The 20,993-nt window shown below is 38.7% G+C and overlaps 2 protein-coding genes across 6 annotated transcripts; both read left to right on the top strand.

Annotated features, from left to right (window-relative positions):
• Window positions 1–613: 613 nt before the first annotated feature.
• Window positions 614–20,159, top strand: LOC103715210 (30S ribosomal protein S1, chloroplastic). Of its 5 annotated transcripts, XR_005512593.1 has the most exons (13): window positions 614–1,010; window positions 2,391–2,550; window positions 4,767–4,828; window positions 9,290–9,449; window positions 9,539–9,659; window positions 10,133–10,214; window positions 10,313–10,416; window positions 15,897–15,975; window positions 16,073–16,123; window positions 16,801–16,912; window positions 18,034–18,103; window positions 18,201–18,276; window positions 19,985–20,159. XR_005512593.1 is itself a non-coding variant. In XM_008802767.4 (11 exons), the coding sequence occupies exons 1-10, from the start codon at window positions 768–770 to the stop codon at window positions 16,882–16,884; spliced, it is 1,146 nt and encodes a 381-aa protein (XP_008800989.1). In that variant the 5' UTR covers window positions 614–767; the 3' UTR covers window positions 16,885–16,912; window positions 19,985–20,159. The 5 variants fall into 5 exon arrangements, 3 of the variants coding, with proteins under 3 accessions (XP_008800989.1, XP_026663538.1, XP_026663537.1); XR_003387185.2 differs by having other exon boundaries at window positions 18,034–18,276; XM_008802767.4 differs by lacking the exons at window positions 18,034–18,103; window positions 18,201–18,276.
• LOC103700023 lies at window positions 12,149–14,320 on the top strand. The gene is made up of 2 exons (XM_008782004.4): window positions 12,149–12,593; window positions 12,843–14,320. Exons 1-2 carry the CDS (start codon window positions 12,439–12,441, stop codon window positions 13,237–13,239), a joined length of 552 nt encoding a protein of 183 aa, XP_008780226.1. The 5' UTR covers window positions 12,149–12,438; the 3' UTR covers window positions 13,240–14,320.
• Window positions 20,160–20,993: the final 834 nt, after the last annotated feature.

Here is a 20,993-nt window from a genome sequence, read left to right as displayed (position 1 = left end):
CATGCACATTTACTCTGCCAAAATTATACCGAGAACTCTTTACCTAAATTAAGCTATAAAAAGCAGTAGACTCATAAGAAGCCATACATATGATACATGTATCTACCCATCTCTTTTTTTTTTTAAAATAAATGTACCCTAAATTGAGCAATCTCACCACCTAGGTATATATTTAAGGGTGAGCTGTGTTTCAAAGAAACTCGGCTTTACCACCAAGATGGTAGCCTGATGGTAAGGGGGCGATAATTTCGTTCGAGTTGTCCGAGTTCAAAACGCACGGGTGTCGATTAAATTCGGAGACCGGATGCCTCACATCCGGTTAGCTCGTTGGCGGTCATGCTTTCCTTTTACTTGTAGCTTGGTAATGTCAGGTGTGACGTACTTACCTTCGAATAGATAGGGTGTGAGTAAGACAGTGTCCATCCGTATCGAACATTCTTCTGGCGGGGCGGGAGCCCAGTGGGAGCTGCTATGTGGGGGTAGGCTGATCCCTTCCTCCCCAATCCCTTTTTTTATAGCAAAAAAAAAAAAAAAAACTCGGCTTTTATTTGGCGCGCCGCCAACTTTGTGGGCATACAAGAAGACACTTGGAACGGCCTAAAAGCCTCCATCCCCTATCTCGACGCCAAAAAATCTTTCAAAAGCTTCAACTTTATGGAGCCATTACATACCTCCGGAGCATATCCTTTCCCTTCCCCATCCCCTTCTCCTGTGTCTAAAAATAAAACAAATTACAAACACTTTCAAGCCTCTCTCTCTTTCTCTCAATGTTCGCGGCAGTCGGCGGTCTCTCACTCATCTCGCGCCTCTATGGCATCAATGGCTCCTCCAACCCCTCCGTCGCGACCCCGGTGACTCCATCTGGGTGCCGCCTCTCGTCTCGCAGGAGGGTCTCCTCGGCAAGATCCTCGTGCACGGCGAGGCTCGTGTCCTCCGGCAGCAGCGTCGATCAGGAGGAAGCCTCTGGCGAGGGCTCAAAGACCGCCGATGAAGACGCCCGCCAAGCTCGGGTACAGTCTTCGTCACATCCTTCTCCTCTTCCTTCGAATTATCCACCTCTTGGTCTCACATGTAGGCAATGATATTGGTTTGCATTTAAAATTTAAACAATGGTTTGCTACATGCTAAAAATTTAGTATCCCTACCTTTGTATGGATTGTAATTGCTTAATTGCCCAACTGAGGTTTGGACGGATTGCAAAGATTCGTGACAAATTAGGTGCATACAGATACATTTTGTTGTCCTTGGATGCAGAGTTTCTTGGATCTGTGAAATTTCAATCAGTGTGTGTTATCTAAGATAAGGAGTAAGAGTTATGAATTGTCATGTCCTCTATTATACTCCATTGCTAATCCTCCGACTCAACTTATCTGCTCAGATGGATGGAGTCCGTGATTTGTTGTTTCAATTAGAGGCTTGCAATGTTATGATGGCTTTACTAATGACTATAGTTGATACTCATGGTTTTACCTATTATCTAAATGGTTCAATGTTTACAATACATTTCTTTCTTTCAGATCATCTGCAGAAGGTGTGAGTAATAAAAAAAATTAAAATGTTTTAGACTAATGGTCTCATGGCGTGCACTAGTTAAATATTTCAAAAACATTTTGACGAAATAGTGGTAGTACCAATAGAATATCTTGCCATTTGTGCTAGAGCAAAATGGTCTTGTTACAGCCTGGCACCAGCACATGGGTGAAACTGGATTCATATTGGTGGCACATGCACATTTTGTCTTTCCAATATCGAGAGGAAGAATGTAGAACGATAGGATTTAGGAAAATGTATGACCTCTAGAATGCCTTTTTATAGACCTTATCAGCAATAGTTTTCTTTGATATTTTAGGTGTTCTTGTGTTCTTCTTTAATGATCACATAAAGATCACAAGTTATTAGTCCATCCCATTCCATTCCATTCCATGTTGGGAAAGGATGGGGAGCACCCTGTTTGGGTGAAATTTGATATGGCTGCACATGTTATCATGACCAAATGAGTACATATGTTACTGCTGATTGTTTGATAGGCAATTGTCGTATGTGGTTGGCTATGACACTTAGTAAGAAGGTGGTTGGCCATTAACTATTAAAATGTATAAATTAACTCTCACAAGCCCCCTCTCCCTCAAATCCTTTTGTTTTTATAATTCTGCAATATTTTCTAAATCTGATTTACTATTTTGTGGGTTTCCCATTATGCTCTATGACTACCGAAAGGTTATACATGGGATCATGGCTGAGCTGTGGTCCCATTTAGGGAATCTACAATGCTTGAATGCTTCATATAATTTTTCATGCATAATTACAAACATATCTCAAGATTTGTGTGACTACAAATTCTTCCTTCATACATACATATTGTCTCATACTTTGTCTCTGTGAAGAAGTAGAGGTCTGCTGATTGGAGGGCGGCAAGGGCATACAAAGACAGTGGCATCATCTTTGATGGACGGATTGAAGGATTCAACAATGGGGGCTTGCTGATTCGATTTTATTCACTTCTCGGCTTTCTTCCATACCCACTGCTGAGTCCATCACATTCATGTAAAGGTACTTTTTTGACCATGTTTTTTGTTGGCAGGAATTGGTTTCTTACTTAGAATTTATTATTTCACATCTCTTATGCTAAGGAAATAGAAATATTTGTGCAAGCATAGTTTCCTCTTCTTTTTTCCCAAAATAATTACCAGCAAGTTCTTTGACATGTAAAATGTTGAAGCGTCTATAATGCTCTTACAGCATTGCTTTGTTGGCATGGAGATCATATCACTGAGTTGCAAGAACCTCTTAAATGTTGGATGAAATGTAGTACAACAAAAGTTCTTTCCCCATTCATTGCCTGTCTGAGGAGAATTAATGAAATCAGACATCATATTGATAAGAATAGTTATCAACAATCATGCGTGTATCAGAAATCTAAATGAAGAAAACATGGTCATGATACAATGTACACCAATGGTGGATATTATTCTTATTGTATATCACTTAGTGGCTGTTGGGATGCTCCAATTAGATATTTGGAACAGCATAATTTTCATTAGATATTCAGAAAGGACAACATTTCCATAGAATATGACACCATTTCAAGCTAATATTATATACGTTGTTATATCAACTACGTAATAGGATGTACATGCTATAATTGGATCTATGTATATGATCACACCTATCATGCTAATTTTTAGTTTCTGTTTGATCTTAACCTCATGAAGCTTTTGACAATATCTGGTTTAGTTAAGGGTAAGGATATACCCTGATAATTTGATCTCTGTTGGTTTAACATGTGTCTTCAGATATTAGGAGAACTAAAGATGCATTAGATACTTAATGCCATAGAATAACTTGCTTATTTATTTGACATGTAAAATATGTTTTTATGTGAATTTGTGAATTATATGCATATGAAAGTTATTGTGGCGATCACACTTGATTCTGAATTGGACAACCTTCCACATAAATAACTCCTGAAGTTGGCATAAATGGCGGAGGAAGAAGATTATTGAGAGAGTTCTACAGGAGGCTTATTTGGAATTCTTCTTTTGTTTTATACTGCTAAAAAATTCCAGTCCACAAAGTAGCATAAACTAGCATTATATAAGATTAGAAATTCAATCAGAGGCAAGGCTTTACATTTTAAAGTGGAAATCTAATATTCTAATATAAAATAGTCAAATGATATTTCATGTGAAAGGTACAAGTGATATGAATGATCAGTTGGTAATCCATCAAATTACATAAGATTCTACAAAAGAAGGGCATCCCAACACCAGGCTCTGGGCACTTCAGATGTATGCAACCTTATACTCAGGTCACAATGGAGCAACTGTACCCATTGCGCCAAGGCCTACCCTTAAATGAACAAATTATATCACTAGAAACTCCTTCAGCCCATCTGCGATTCAAGTATATGGTTGGATGAAAGTTAATCTCCAAAGTTCTTTGCTAGAATCAAAATTAAAAAGAACTCCCAAAAGCCATGCTGATATCTTGGAATCTGGATCAATCTGTGATTCATCTTTTGCCTCTTTTCCATATTTGTATTTGCCTATTTTAATTTTGCTTGGAAAATGGCTTCTTGAGGTTTGAGGAATTATCTTGAAAAAATGAGTAATCCTGGCTTGTAATGTAGTATAGCACTGTGATACATTCTGATAGAATGGCCTGTACAACATGGGTTGTCACAGATCAACTGCCACAAGTATGGGCTGATTAAGAAAACATATGCATGTATCATGTCAATGACATTGAGGCAGTTTATTTATTTACTCTAGTGTATATTTTTGTTAAATCAATTCTAGTTTCACTATCATAAATTTTTTTAGTTCTTCCTCAGTCATGCTTGAGTGTAGGGTCCTTGTTCTGTACTTTCAGAAGACATTTAAGTAAAATTTATGCCATTGAATCCATGAATTTAAAGAGGGATTGAGAAAATGTCTAGTTTGGGCAGCTGCATCAGCTGTGGCGTTGTATGGGCCAATGTGCTGCTCCAACAAATCCATGTTGAATTCATCCAGATTAACTGGGTTCTTTTAGAAGTTCTTGAAGAATTGGTCATCCTATTCCATTTCTTGATAAACTATTCTTTTATGCTTTCAACATTCATTTGCATTTTGAAAAAGAAAAGGTAGTGCTGGTTGAAAATATTGATTCTTGACTGGTTGGGTTTCCTTGCTTTCTATGTTTTATTGCAAGACATGTAATATGTGTATCATTTGTTGATACTCACCGTCTTGACATTACTTCCTAATGTCTATTTTTGCATGTAGATCCCCCGAGAAACATACAGGATATAGCAAAGGATCTAGTAGGTTCATCTGTTGCTGTGAAGGTAATTAATTTGATGCTTGAACTAAATAAAATAGTTCATTATCTTTATTATCTCACTTCATACTTCATATTATTCTAACTATGCATATGGTTGTGACCATGTATATGCTTCAGTAGCATAAGAATATGGCGTAAGAGTGTCTCAGAATACATGAAATCAAGAACCATCTAAATTGCTCTCTGAAGGGCTTGAAAATGGCAACAGGTTGGCTTGAACAAATGGTACCATAATCATGTGATTTGTGTTTAGTCATGAACCTGTTTAAGGATAAATACACTCAAAGGCACCAGCATGATAAAGCATGAAGAGACCAAAGAAATATCTAAGCAGACATGGGAGGTGCTGCTCAGGCTATGTGACACATGATAGCAGTGCTCTAAGATGTCATGTCAATCAAGAAGAGAATTGTAAAAAAGAGTTTTAGAAATGGTGTGAATATATATATAACTGTTAGTAGGAACAACTGTAATGGAAACAGATGAGGAATTCATGTAGTAGTATCAGTAAAATAGGTTTAGCCGACTGATGTTGATGAAATATCTTTTTAGCAAGTTTGGTTCATGTTGCTGTAAGATGCATGCCAGTTTGATGATAACAGCAAAAGAATTCTATCAATGCCAGGAGGATGGAATGGTTACATAGAATGAATTCCATGAAATTGGCTTCAAAGGATGCCAAGATAAGTCATGCACAAATGTTGCAATGCAAATTGATGAGAAGGGAGTGAAATAGGTAAAATCGAAAGATGATTCTGGTATGCTAGAAGTTTCTAAATGAAAGTCTATGCACAGAACTGCCAACCAATTGCATTTTTAATGGCATGTCAATTGTATTACATCTTGCCAATTTTAACATATTTACAAAGATGTACGATACAAAAGCAAGCAAGTATTTGCACGTCTTCTCTTAGTTTTAGAACTTAGTTTTAGTCAATATTGGTTTAGAGAATTTTACTTTGATTTGTAGGTTTTGATCAAAAATTCAGAAAATTCCCAAAAAGGAAAGAAGAGACAAGTTATTTGAAATCTCGTAGCTGTATTTTGAGTTATTTAGGATTTGCAGAGTTTTTGGTAGTTTTAAGCTGAACATGTTATTATATTAAGCATAATATCACACAAGGTTCATTGTCTCGGTACTGGACCTCATACCGGTACCATCCTATTGCAATGTCGGTACATTATATGGTACAAGACAGCGAGACATACCGAGTATCAGTGTAGTATGAGACTGCGTACCGGTTCGGTACCGGTACGGTAGCGGTACGGTGGACCTTAGCGTCACATATTTCTTTTAGTCTACTTAGCAATACCCAAAACCACCTAATTAAGCATTAATGAACTAGAGAACAGCATAAGAGTATATGATCAGTTACATAACTAGTATGAGCTGTACCGGATTGTATTGGTAAGGTGCGGGCATCAGTACTCTCCTTGTATTGGTACCATACTGACATGTGGTTTTGACCTCTCTTTTATTGTCCTGACACCAAGAGGTATAGTATATGTCCATAAAATATCATACTGTATTAGTCCATAATGCACAGTAAGTTACCAGTATAGGTACTAATACCGATACTTTAAACCTTGCATTAGAGTATAAGACTGATTTTTATGAACCTGAGCTGACCCAACCCGGCACACCTGGACCTGATTGTTTACTTAATATGTATATAATACATATGATATATGTATACACTTTCATTCCTTCCACAATTCTTTTAGCATTAACCAATTAGACTTTGAAGATATACCGAATAAATTATTTTGATAGCATGAAAGGAATCAGACATACCAAGTATTGGCACCTATTTGGGACTTGGCCTGGACACAATCCATGCCTCATTTCAAACCATGCCAAGTAAAGGTCTTAATATTACATGGATCCGACTTGTAGACTGGTGCGACTTCTGAAATCTGACCTACCTCTCTCCCACCTGGACCAGAATCTGACCTAGTTCTTGGATGGGTATGTTCTATGTCAAAATCTAGACATGGACCCTCTAATGCATCTTAGTTTAGATTAGGAGGTAATGAGATATAATTGACCCGATAACATCCTTGATCTTCACCACATAAGCCCACTAGTTCGGTCACTAGTGCAAGTGTCTCATGGGAAGTCTTACCTGATTATGATTGGCTTGAATGCATATGTAGTGATGATTTGAAAATTCCTCTAGAACATTTTCTTTTTGAAGGAAAGCTCCACACGTTATTTTATTTTATTGGAACGCAGCCACTTTTGAGTTTTGATAATACTTTTCTCGATTTCCTCTCACTAACATAGGGGGAATAAGAGGTACAGCCAATGTGGTAGTGGGGGGCGCTAATTTAATTATATTTAGAGAAGTAGCCAATAAAAATGCTTTCCTTTGGGTAGAATCAATGTTCACGAAACTGGTAATAGAGGACGTAACGGATCCAGGAGGAGAGAGAGAGAGAGAGGGCTCGAAAGCCATTATCTCATTGGCTAGGGGTTCTCTTGTTTTGAAATGAAACAGGAGATGCCCTAAAATTTTCTTTGAAAATTTTGAATTGAAATCGCAAATGGTTTGCCGACTTCACGCCCCCTCCCTCTTCGTCTCTGTCTCCCCCTCTCTCTCCCTCTCCTTTCCTTCCTCTCCCTCTCTCTGTCTCTCTCTTCCTCTATGTCTCCCTGTCCCTCTCCCCCTCCCTCTATTTCGAATTGATGGACCGAACCATATCGGTAATCTACTGGTCCAGCTTGGTACACCCCGAACCGGTCGGTTCGGTACGGTTCAGCAGGCCTTAGGTGGAATTGATAGTCATGCAGATCATTAACAAAACCATACCCCCAAAAAATGTAAGTCTATTTTATTACTACATTATAAAATATTTTTATATATTTGAGTATTAACAAAAGTTCTTTGGATAGGGATGTTAACAAACCAATCCACGGGTTTTTTATTTTTCAAGCTAAGTCTTTAAGTTCGGGCTATTTAAGATTTTTCTTTCTTCATTGCTCAAACGGTCAGACCCTTTCCATGGGCACTCGTCTTCACAGAACCTACAAAGCATTTCAGAGCAAACAAAATTTTTTGCTTGTTTTCATCATATTTGGCATTTTTTTTTGAAAAAATTACTAAAGAGTTTAGCCTCCTTACCAAGATGAAGTTCTCTTGAACTTTTCATTATTTATTTATTTATTTATTATTATTATTTTGTTTTGCTTCCTTGGTCTGCTCTGTTCCCTGGAATTTGGTGTAACTATTATTTGTGGATCACCAAGGGATGAAAATGTATGGGAAGAAAGCTTGTTTTTTAATTCGATCTCCTACCTGTCTTATTTTCACAATGGGTTTGTGGGGAACATGGACATGACTTGTACAGTCCGCTGTATCCCCACAATCCCCTAATGAAATAAAAAGGCCTAAACAGTCTGCAAAGCTGATTTAAAGTACAATTCTCTTTAATTTCACCAGTTTTGGGTGTGGCCGAACTGGCTGAAAACTAAAAAAATGGGCGGTCTTGTGTTGGCCCATGCCAAATCCAATCTATATTGGCCAGAACTTCAAAACCTTTGTTTCTATCCTTTCTCTAGTTCTTATAACATTTTTAATGTCTTATTTTTATATGTAGAGATGCTTCAACTATTTAACCTAGATGCAGACACTTTTCAGCATATCTAATTGATTTTTTGACACTTTTTATGATTTGTTTGCATTATTTTGCATGCTGAGCTCAGTGGGGCATCAACTGCCATGATAATATAAAAGCTCTGTCTCATATAAAATTGAAGTGGTTTTCAGTTTCATCTCTTACATGACCAAATATACATGAGTTTTTACAGAACTACCACATACACACATATAGGGTTAAGCTAGAATTCTTTTGAGAGCATTTGACATAAAATGCTTCCTAGTGAAAATCAGTGATGGACCTCTCAAAATCAAAATGCACACAATTGATCATGATCTACGTTATATAAAATGCCTGCAGACTAAATATCATTTAGTTCGAAGGCCTCTTTCTCATGCATCGAGCTTGAACAAAACGAATTGTAGGAATATAGCTAGCTGATAAGAAAACATATTATAGGTTGTATAATTTACAAATCCAACTCATTGATCTTGATCTATATATTTCAAAACATGCACATACTAAATTTCAGCTGATTTGGGTGCTTTTATACGATAAATCAAACAAACACATATACATGCTTTTATACTAAGTTTGCTATGCTGCCTGCCCTTACCTATCGGCACGCTTTGCACTACATATTTAAAAGAAGGTGGGTATTCTTTCTAATTCCAAGTATACAATTCATAAGCAGCGCAGACATTAGTGGCTGTCAAAAGTTTGACCATTATTGAACAAGTGATTTATGTGGTGGAATGAAACTTCCCTCACTTCAAACTTTATATGTTTTAAAATTATGTATGCTTTTAATAATTATTAATTTTGATTCGCTATGTGTTGAAAAGATTCTATATCAATTCTGTAGGTGATTGAAGCAAGTGAGGAGGAAAAGAAGCTTATATTCTCTGAAAAGGATGCCATTTGGTCAAAGTATTCAAGCCAAGTCAAGGTTGGGGATGTTTTTGATGCAAGAGTGGGTTCAGTGGAAGACTATGGTGCATTTGTTCATCTACGTTTCCATGATGGTACCACTAATTCATGATGAAATTATTGACACTACTGCACTTTAAATTTATTTGTCATCTGATGTCTGATATACAATATTCCTGGATAGGTTTCTATTATCTCACTGGACTTGTACATGTCTCTGAGGTTTCTTGGGATTTGGTTCAAGATGTGAGAGATTTTCTTAATGAAGGAGACCAAGTGAGGGTCAAAATTATTCATATAGATAGGTAAGATAGATGAAAGTCTAGTCAGTTAAGTTTCTTAGTCATATTTGTTCTTAAATACGTTGTTGTATACCACTAGATAGAGATTCTTATAATGCTGTGTTTAAATAAGCTATCACCTCTGCCTTTCAATCAATATTTCAAATTTATGCAGTACAGAACGCATAGAGGTTTTCGCACTATACTTGGTAGTTTGTACAACTGCATTGTATGGAATCTTTTATCTGCAAATGCATTACAAATTGAAAATTATATGTTTTTTATACATGATTCATGTATTTGGCAGAAATTTAACTCGTGAATAAGCTATGTAACTGTTGCTAATTTATCCCTTTTATGCACTTTGACCATCTGCTCTTCAAGTTAATACTCTTGAGAAGTGTGGAACTTACATCAGAATTACTATTAGAAAAGATGATTACTAATTTTTTTAACCTGTAAGTAGCTTGTAACAATTGCTTGTCTTTAAAAATCAGAGAAAAGTCTAGGATTGCCCTCTCAATCAAGCAGTTAGAAGATGATCCTCTTTTGGAGACACTGGACAAAGTAATTCCTCAGGTAGATTGTTGGATATAGATGTTCACAATTTCCAACCGGTGCTTTTATAATGATTTCCTTGCAGACTAAAATTGCTCATAAATTATAAATGTCAACAGGAAGGCCAGGAAGTGTCTGATGCTCTCAACATGTCTTCGAACATGAACATTGAACCTCTTCCAGGACTTGAGAGCATATGTAAAGAACTATTACAAGAGGATGGGTATGGTTTCATATCTGTAAACTCAAGTCTTAAGGATTTGTTGCATGATATAAATATTTATGTCAAGAATTTGCTTTTGAACAGTACACTAGTAGAAATGCAGATATTTACAGAATTTTAGGGCTTTCTTGCAGGAGAAATTAGTTAGAAGTAGCCTTTAATGTTCATAGGGGACATTATTGTTTATATGCAACTTACGTTTTTAATTCAAACGATTTTTAAAATATTTATGCAAATTTTCTCATGCTTGATATAAACTGACCTTTCTACTCAAATTATTCTTAAATATATGCCAATTCATAGGTGAAGATTAATTACCTTACGACATATAATGGTATTTTGAGATTTGAATATGCTCTCTCTCTCTCTCTTTAGGAAATATTGTGGGAGTGCCCACCATCCCGAGTCAAATAGGGGAACTCTCCACTTAGGAAAGGAGTGCCAACTGGCTGCATTAGGTGCAGTCGACATATTATTTTTACATGAGATAACTAACTTTTTGGTCTCATCTTGCGTATTTTCTCACTATTCTTTCAATTTCATGTTTTAAAAATCCTTATGTACATAGATTCATGTTGTGATAACTATCACACTTTATCTTATTGAGTTCATTTTCATGAAAATATTTGAAACAATTTATTTTTGTACTTCCATATTCACTAGATGACCTCATTACTTTTCAAGAAGAAAGTTATTCTAGATTCAACATCTATTGCTATAAGTGAGTAACTGTCACAAAGAAATGAATCATACCACAACCGCAATCACTACCTCACCTAAATCTTGTAATAAATTTTCGTGGCGCCAGACCCTATTTCTTTGACATACAACACTGCCAATCAAAGTTCGTTGAACTAGTACTAGAGGGTGTACCAGCTAGTGACCGGCTTAGCACAATACGGGTCCATATTGTGCTACTAAATTAGGGAGAGTCAGAGAGGGAGAAAACGAGAGAGGGAGAGAGGGAGAGGAAGGGAGAAGGAGGAGGGCCAAGGGAAGCCCTAACCCAAACCTGAGAGAGGGAGAGAGAGAGAGAGGAAACGAGGGGGGAAGGGGAGGGTAAGGGAAACCCTAACCCGTGCAAGCGAGCAAGTGTGTGTGTGAGAGAGAGGGAGGGGGGGACTTACCGGACCCTTGAATGTTGGCGGTTAGAGGGCGGACCATTGCAAGCAGCGGGAAAGGGGGGGGTGTCACGCCCCCGCCTCTGCGAGGCACGTGAGGCACCTAGTGCCCACGTGGGGGCCACATGAGGGGGGAACACGGGGCTCCCCTGCCAGATATTGTCCGGTTCTGGGGCTTCACGCAAGCGTCCTTCACCCCTCCCCGGTTTTGTTTTCCACCCAAAACGCGTCTGCAGGATTTGGAGACACCCGCCTCATATGCCCAGGCTCTGGAACGAGTCTTTCCGATGTGGGACTATTGGGCCTCACACCCTTCCCACCATCGGACAAGAGCCGTCCTCGGCTCTGATACCAAATGTCACGCCCCCGCCTCTGCGAGGCACGTGAGGCACCTAGTGCCCACGTGGGGGCCACATGAGGGGGGAACACGGGGCTCCCCTGCCAGATATTGTCCGGTTCTGGGTTAAAAATTATTTAGCTCGGGCCAGGGCCCAGCCCGGCTTCAGGCTTCTAAATCCAAGTTTATTTGAAGCCCACTCCGGAATCAGGCCCACAGCCTCTTTTTTTTTTTTTTCTTTTCTTTTCCTTTTTTTTTCTTTCTTTTTCTTCTCTTCTCTTTCTTTCTTCTTCCATTTTCCATCCCGATCCCCTCCTCCTCTTCTCTTCTTTCCCCCCACGAAGCTAGGGGCGAGCTCGGAAGGGGGCTCGGGATGAGGCCGGCCCGAAGCCGGCGGCGCTGCAGCCAACCGGCGGTGCCTGCAGCGGCCGCGGCCCGGCTGGCCCCTCTCCTTCTCCACCTCCGGTGGAGGAGGTGGGTTGCGGGTACCACCGAGATGTAGAGGAGCCCCGCCGAAGCCGGTGGTGCCCGCGAAATGTACGGCCGACGTCCACGGTCAGCCTGATGGCGTCCATCATGCTTCAAGCCGGCAGCCACCCACGGTCAACAGGGAAATCTCCCTTCGGCCGTCTTCTCCGATCCCCTCCGGCGAAGATCACACCGGTTCCACCCCTGGGAACCAGATCTGTCCGAGCCGAGGGTCCTTCCGTGCATCTAAGGTAGGTTGATTCTTTACATCTTTAGATCTAGGGTTTTAATGGGAAGGGGAAGCCACTGTTGAGTGGAGGGGAAGGTTCTTCAACACGGGCCGTCAATGGTTTTCGGTCGATGGACCCAGTGCCGGATGAATGCCGCCCATGATAAGATCTTCCCCTCTACATCATCTCCCTACCCATCTTTCTCTGTTAATCCTCTTCTAGCTAGATTGGATCTAAGCTATTAACATGTAAATCATGAATGGGGAGAAGGGTTAGGGTTTACCTCATTCCGATGAGCCGTGAAGTATTCCCGGCGACTACTGTGCCTGCTTCGGCGGCAGAAGGTGATGACAAGCTGGAGATCCTCCCTCCTCCGGCGCCACTGCTCTCGGTCCGGCTCCTTGCACAGAAGACAAAGAGTAAGGGAGGTAAGAGGTGGTCGATGGAGTTCTCTGTGACTCCATGGGCTTTTGTAGCTCCTCATCCAGCTCGGAGGGGTGGGGGACCGCGGCTGTTAGGCAGTTTTAACTGCCTCAACAGCTGCCGTTCTCCACCGCCTTATTCCCGAAATCACCAGATGGACCGCCGACTTCGGTCCATCTGGTCCGGGGTTTACATTCTTCCCTCCTTAAAAGAAATTTCGTCCTCGAAATTTTACATACTTTAATCCTTAAACAAATAAAGATACTTAGTCTTTTATCTAATATTCCACTAGACTTCCGCTGCGCAACTTTGATTGAGCCCAACATATCAAAGGCTCAGTCTCAATTTGTATTAACTCTAACTTTCTCACTTAAGTGAAAAGATTCTTAAACATAACATCCATAAGAATAGCTTTTTTTTTTTTTAAGAGAGATGACATCACATAAAGACTGGTTCAATTCTTATGACGTGCATTTTAGAGGGTTAGAAACCCACAAGATACAAAGGTGTCAGAAGATTTACAATTAATTGACACCTGGCCTTCATGGCATTATCTAGGATGATATTTGTCACTATTTGATCATTTGTACCAGCATTCTACTGAGTCAATGCAAAAGCTGAGCTTCCGATTTAGTAGGTTCCGAATCATTCTTCTTTTTATTTGGACAATCCCGTGCGAAATGTCCATGTTGACCACAAGTGAAGCAGACTCCCATCTTCTTAAAACAAGGCCCCCCATGAGTCTTGCCACAGTAGGTACAGACCTCAAACCTCTTCTTCTTATTTGTACTACTTTCAAGGTTCTGTGGCCTGTCACTCAGACTTTCTGTCATCTTGGGTCTCTTCTGGTCACTTCTTTCTTTTTCTGATCTCTTCAATTCGGCTTCTAATTTTAGAGCCCTTTTCAATACATCCTGGTAACTAGTGAAAAGCAGAACAGCCAACCTGGACCTGATCCCATATCTCAGGCCTTGTTCAAACCTATTAGCTTTACTTATCTCTTCCTCCATGAACTGAGGACAAAACCTGCCCAATTCATTAAACTTGCTGGCATATTCCAATACTGTCATATTCTCGGTCTGTTTCAGGGCCAAGAATTCGTTCTGCTTCACCAATCTCACTGATTGAGGAAAGTATTGGTTGTATAATTTACCTTTAAATTCCTCCCATGTCAGTTGTTCACCATTTCCTTGAACAGCAGCCTTCATAGCTATCCACCAGAACTTAGCGTTTCCTTTGAGCATAGGAACCGCCAATTTGACCTTGACCTCCTCGGAAAATTGTAGGGCATCATACATCTCCTCTATCTCCCGAATCCAAGCCTCCGCAGCCAAGTAATCAGCACCTCCCTCAAACATTGGAGGGTGCAGCCTCCGAAATTTCTCATAATAGGTATCGGTAGACGACACAGGTCGGAAGGAGAGCTGCGTCTGCTGCTGCTGCTGAAGAAGCTGTGCCACTACTTGGCATACCCCAGCAAGATCTGCCTGAGTAGCTACAACATTTGGGGCTGGCCTAGCTGGCATGTTGGTAGCTTCTTGCGTGACAGGGGGCATGTTGTTCGCGAGCATGCGACACAGGGGGCTCTCTTGAATATCCTAAGCCCAAGGGGGGGGGGATCAAATCATGAGCAGGGATTTAAGCAAACCAGCATGTTTGGAATTAATAGCCTGAACCGTGCTGGTCCCCTACTGGTCCAGCTCGGTGAACCATGTTGCCAATTGAGTGCTGCAAAGCATTACTAAAATTACTTCAGTTAGTGTCATATTTTTTATGATCACCTTACTATTTTTCATTCTTTTGGTATTCGTGTCTTGTTCAATGGTTAAAGCATCTATTCTACATCGACAGGCTTTTTGGGTATAGCCTTCCTTGGATTCTCACCTCTTATTCTTGACATTGTTTCCCTTTATTGCTTTGTTTGGATTTTGTCCTCTTTTCTTCTTGTTGGGCCCACTGACACCCCTAGATGCTGTTCAAGACTGTGGGAGGGTTGTTTCTAATATTCTATTATGTTTGGATATTGTTCCTTTTAGTTCAGTTTGTGAAAATCATTCTTATATTCCTTCTGACATTCTTCAACTCTTTATTCTTCAACTTCCTTCTGATTTTGCCCTGCTTCCTGCTTTGGGCGCCATACTACTCACTCATACTGTGACTGCGCACCAGTACTTTCTTAAATGAATGTTTAAGCTTAGTACTGCCAATAATTGATGGTCTGTTTTATAATGCAACAATGCTCATGTTCTTTATAGGGCCTCATTTAGTGTTCTAACTCTGTTACCTATAAATATACTATAGTTTTACATCAGACCTGATTTCATCATCATTACTTTCTCAACTATTGATCTTTGGACATTGTAGATCTGTTCTAGCAACTATATCTGCAAGATGAAAAATTACAAATTTGTAAAAGGGACAAAGCGAAGGTTAATCAGTGTAGGAACAAAATTTTCCATAGACTACACTATGCACAAAAAGAAATGGAAAAACATAGGTTGGATAGATACTCTGTTTATCCTTCATTTTTTCCAGTTATAGCATCATTTAGAAATGTTAGGTTATGTCCTCTGTTGTTAGATTGCAAATGTAGAACTAGAAACACTTATATATTACCTGACCTTGGTTGAAATTTTGAATATACTTCAAATAACTTTCAAGTACTACTTGGAAATTGAGAAATATATTGTGTTGAGAACTATACAATACAAAATTCTTAACTGCTGTTGACCTTCGGAAAGAACCTGAAAAAGGTATACATACAATTGATAAATATTGTCATCATCCTTTTATTCTCATATTTGATTTATAATTTGAAACCAAATAAATAGCATGAGGATTGTTATCATGTTTTCCTCATTAAATATACTTAAAGTGCAAACTTACCACTACCCTGTGCAGCATAACTGATGTAAGACTTGGGCGGCAAGGACTGGAGAAGCGTGTGGTCTCACAGGACTTGGAACTTTGGCTCTCAAATGTGAGATGGAAACTTTTATCAAGAGAAGCATTTTTCTCCTTCTGCTAAGATCTAAACATCTTTGAAGATTTATTTTGTATGCTTTTTGCCCTTGCAGATGCCAGCCAAGGACAAACAGTTCACCCTACTTGCTCGAGCTGGAAGACAGGTTGATTTTTTCTTCTTTACTGTGAATGTCAAGTTTTCCTTCATTCTTTTGATTCAAAACATGCTAGTACTTTAATGTCAGTCATATATGGTCCTGAGAAAATCCTTGCTGCAACTATCAATGTATGGTTGTCAGATCAATTGCTACATTTAACATGCCATATTTTTTCCTCTCTAATTTATAATAGTTCATTTACTATTTAGTGTCAAGGCAGATAAATATATGGCCTTCTTTTATTGTTTATATCACATATCCGGCCACAACTCTCCGCTTAAACATATCTACTATGTGTAAATTTTGAGCCAATATCTATGGGTGCTCCTTGATGAGCAAACCAAACTCTGTATGGTGTAATCATTTTTTTTTTCACACTTTCTTTCCTGTTAGAAGTTACTTAAGGACAATTCTGAAAACTTGCAAATGGTTAGTCTTGGAATAGTTTATAAGAACTCAATTTTTTCCATTAATTATCTTTTATTTTGTATATTCGTAACCTTTTCCAGTTTACTGAATTTAGCAGTTCTTGGCCCAATTTCAAATGGCTGTAAGAGTTCAAGCATATTATGATTGCTGAGATTATAGACGTAACGTGTTCGAAAAATTTTATGCAAATCAGTGATCACTTGGTTTTTAGAACATGAGCAAGAGTTGAAAACCAACTGTTTGTTTTGTAACAGGTCCGGGAGGTGTATTTGACCACCACACTTGACCAGGATGGCATAAAGAAAGCTGTGCAGAGAGTATTAGGACGTGTTCCTTGAGCTTACATGATGTGGGATTTGAACACAGGTGTCTCTCTTAATGATCTGATGCTGCTGTCAAATTCTTGCACCACTTGTTACATACTGTCCATGATTTGTATACTGAACTTAAAATTCACATCATCAATGAGCCAACAGGTCAATTGAAAATTATTCTAGTTCTAATGTGCTTGTAGCTGGAAAACATAGGTTGAATACCCTCTTTGTATAAGCGGCGGCAGATTTTTTGCAACCGCTATAATTTTTTTTTGTCATAAATTTAATGAAGAAACAGATTAATTTATTCTCCTTTTATGTGTGCAAACTTACTCTTAGTCTTCTGTGTTGATGGTATCATATTTCTTGGCATACACATTATCATTATGGAGCAAATGAATCATTGAGGTAATATATTATCTAATGTCTTTAAGATTATTAATAATATCACTAAGTTTAAACACCTTGCTCCATTGAATGGCATATGGCTGTTCTTTAAAAGTCATTTTCCTAACATATTTAATGAATTCTAGGATTGACCCTTGTATGCTTGATTGTATTGTTCATGTTGCAAGACACATTGGCCTATTGTTGGTTACATCTAAGAATTGCTTAAAAGTTTCACCTTACACATGACCGAGTTTGTCCTTGCTATATGGGTTGGCTTTGAGGATCAAGATAGGATTGACAAAGTTTGATAACCGTGTATTTAGATATGGCTAGGATAGATGTTGCATACTCAAGTATCCTGTTTGGATAATTACCAGATATGCTCCACACGTCCCCTAATCCATTTGAGGATTAGGAAATGGCTTTTTTTCTTTTTTCCCCTTATGAATGTTTATTTTTCAGTCGTCCATGCTTAATTATAGAAGTTCTGATGCCAGTGTTATTCATGGAGTATAGATTATAATACATGGATTGTATTATAACTAAATGATGGATTTTGTCAATGCTTATGATACTGTACGAAGTATTGACTGCTTTTGTGATAACCCTTTCTACTTTATAGATGCCCATTTACAAATATATAAAAAAATTAGTATTAAATATCCTATTTCAATCTATCTGTAATGTGTTTATACATGTCTTGTATTTGTATCTGTGCTTCATAGATGACCATCTCTTGATCTTAACCCAACCTCTGAAATCTGCATGGTGTCAAATTCTTAGCTAAGATAATTGTGGACAAGAGAAGGGCCTGCCATGAAATGAAAAGGCTAGTTGGGGGTGGCCAGACCAGGTTATGTACTTTAAACCCATTCAACTGGGGAGGTTCTTTGAGACAGCCTAGACAAAATGTGAAGAATGCAGGTCTAATCTAGGCATTCATTTTCCAGGCATAAATTACAAGCTAGAGAGCCAAATTGAACATAATCCCATCTATGAGGATGTTCATACATGAGACTTGTTCAGGTGAAGATAAGGTTTTGTAGAGATTTGATGCAGATAAATTTTTCTTTGTTATGTACTGTAGTTACCTGTTGCAAAAATAAAGCATGCCCTATTATGTTTGCACGTGCGTGTGATGTAGACGACTAGATGGTAGTGGGATGGTGCACTCGTGTGTGTACAATCACTAACACATCCACAACCCTTCGAGCACTTGGTCCATGCACCTGCGTTCAAGCGTGTTGCTCTCAATAGGGGAATCTTTGCACATTTGCAGCTTTTCTAACACTTGTTCACACACTGTAGCTAATATTGTAGGAAAAGTAAATGTGCACTAAGAAGGGACTTACTGTGTCTATTTAAAGCTATGTAACTATATCATTTTGAAGACCAGAATCAAGACAATTTTAAGAACATGTTAATCACACTTGGTAGAATGCCTTCTTTATATTTGGTTTTGAAGGATATTTCTTTCTCATAAACTTGGTCATTAGCAAATATCTCCATGATAGGTAGAAAATAAAACATAAGCCCACACATGATACGGTAGGATCATGCTACTTTAACAATTCAAACAGATTATAAGCACAAAAGATGCTATTATTCTCTTGTCTGAACTCAGCTATGCTGTGAGGTGGAATTTTGTCAGCAAACTGACCGTACTACTACAGTAATCACTGAAAAAATTGATCTCTAGGTGTAACATATCTGAATCTAGGAAATATTTTCAGCAATTTGGAGATAACATAGAACAGAGAGATGAAAGATTTAAGTCCCGGTAGGATGTCCCGTGCGATGTCTGGACGGGGCAAAATCCCAAGTGTCGGAGCTCCAAATCTCTTGAGATAGGGCTGTCTTGGTTGTTTTGTGAATGGGGACGTCTTGCCCTGCACCAACAATTAGGACAGAGATATCTCGTGATGTGCCGAACAGGATGTTGGGATAATGGTAGGATAATCATGTCCCGACAATTGGGACAGCATCCGATCAGGCATTCTGTGCGACCTTCCTACCGAGACTTGAATCATTGAACTAGATGAGATGCCCATATCTATTTAGCGGGAAAATTTCCTTGCAATCCTACATGCATAATGAGTTTAACTGTCGTATATTGTTTGAAGTCTTCAATATTACATGATGTCCTCTATGATCTTTCTCAAACAAGGAACAATCATGACTACGAGCGACAAAAATGAAAGGGTCCAACTACAATGACATATCTCTGTTATTCTCGTGATGGTATCTGTTCTATATTACGGCTTTGATACTAAATGAATGTTAAATTAAAAATTACCATGTTATGTTAGCCTCATTTGTCCCACCAGCACATGAAAAAAAGCTTTAAACGATAGCAGTAAAATCTTACAGCTATACATAGCCAAACATCTTGAATAGTCTTTGAGTTGCAGTTAATTTGCAATTTGATTTTGTGGGAAGGGAACTTTGTTTTGCTTCTTGTAGACTCTCTTCTGGAGAGATATCAATATAGTAAACTAACATAATTCAAAGCAATCTTCCGTATAGACAGGTATTACCACATTTCTCCATCCCATTTTGTTGCAGGATAATATATACCAGAGCATCATAAAAGATCACTCATATCTTGCTAGTACAAAATCACTATAGTTGCTTAATAGCATACAAATGAGCAACTAACAAGGAATATGTTTTCTATATAGTTTGTATCACTTTATTTTCATGTAACATAATGCTTGGGGAACATTGGTGACAGGCTCTGCACTCGTGCGGTCCATGGTGCAAGCGACACGCAAAGTTGTTTCCCCCTTATGTTTAAAGCAAATGAGGTTATTCATCACCTTTGTTAAGTTCATGTCTCCTTTAACTTACTCTATTCATGTTATAATTAAGAGAAATATATCCTGAAGATAAAAGCATGGCCATTTTAGTGCTGAAACCTTCACACAAAGTGCACTCATCAGCCATGGAGGACATGATCTATGTAGTCACATAAAGAGGATTCTGCCTTCACCAAGCCAAGAAAGAAAAGCCAACAAAAAAAATGGCACGTTGCGGGGCGTCACCTTTGTGGTGCCAGAAACCACCCGGCATAATCATGATCTATGGCTATCTTGTGATGGGCAATCTTGTGCTTTGCATCTCTCTCTCTCTCTCTCTCTCTCTCTCTCTCTCTCTCTCTCTCTATATATATATATATATATATATATATATATATAATGCTATGATTGTTATTATATATTGCTATATAGGAAACTCCCGAAGCTCCATGGCTCTTCGTCCGCACTTCCATTGGAAAGGTTTTTCTTTCAAGTTTTAACCTTTCAGTTGTTGTGGTAAACTTAGATCTACTTTTTTGTAGAAAAAAAAAGATCCTATCATGTAATCTTGACAGGGTGGATCAAGATACAACATCATCGTTACAGAGTTTGTCTACTTGAATCAAGATACAACATCATCATAACAGAGTACAGAGAATCAAATCTTGACAGGATACGCCAAATGAATTACCCCGTCTACCATGTAATCTGCATTTGATGGAATCGTGACACTTTTTCTTTATATAATATATATGGGAATCCTATAGATGAATTGCATTTGGCCCAATCATTGCGCTTTTCTACTGGGCAATCAAAGGTTTTACATTTCAATCTTGGATGGTGCATCTTCAATTATTTGGACTTGGGTAATTCAAGTGAAAGTGACTCCCTCTCTCTCTCTCCCTCTTCCTCTCTTAGAGGGAGAGTGGGGTTCTATTTGAGAAA

Source organism: Phoenix dactylifera, chromosome 7 (genome assembly GCF_009389715.1).
Source record: "Phoenix dactylifera cultivar Barhee BC4 chromosome 7, palm_55x_up_171113_PBpolish2nd_filt_p, whole genome shotgun sequence".
NCBI classification, from domain to species: domain Eukaryota; kingdom Viridiplantae; phylum Streptophyta; class Magnoliopsida; order Arecales; family Arecaceae; genus Phoenix; species Phoenix dactylifera.
Note: the sequence above shows the minus strand (reverse complement) of the source record. Positions and strands in the feature narration are given on the sequence as shown.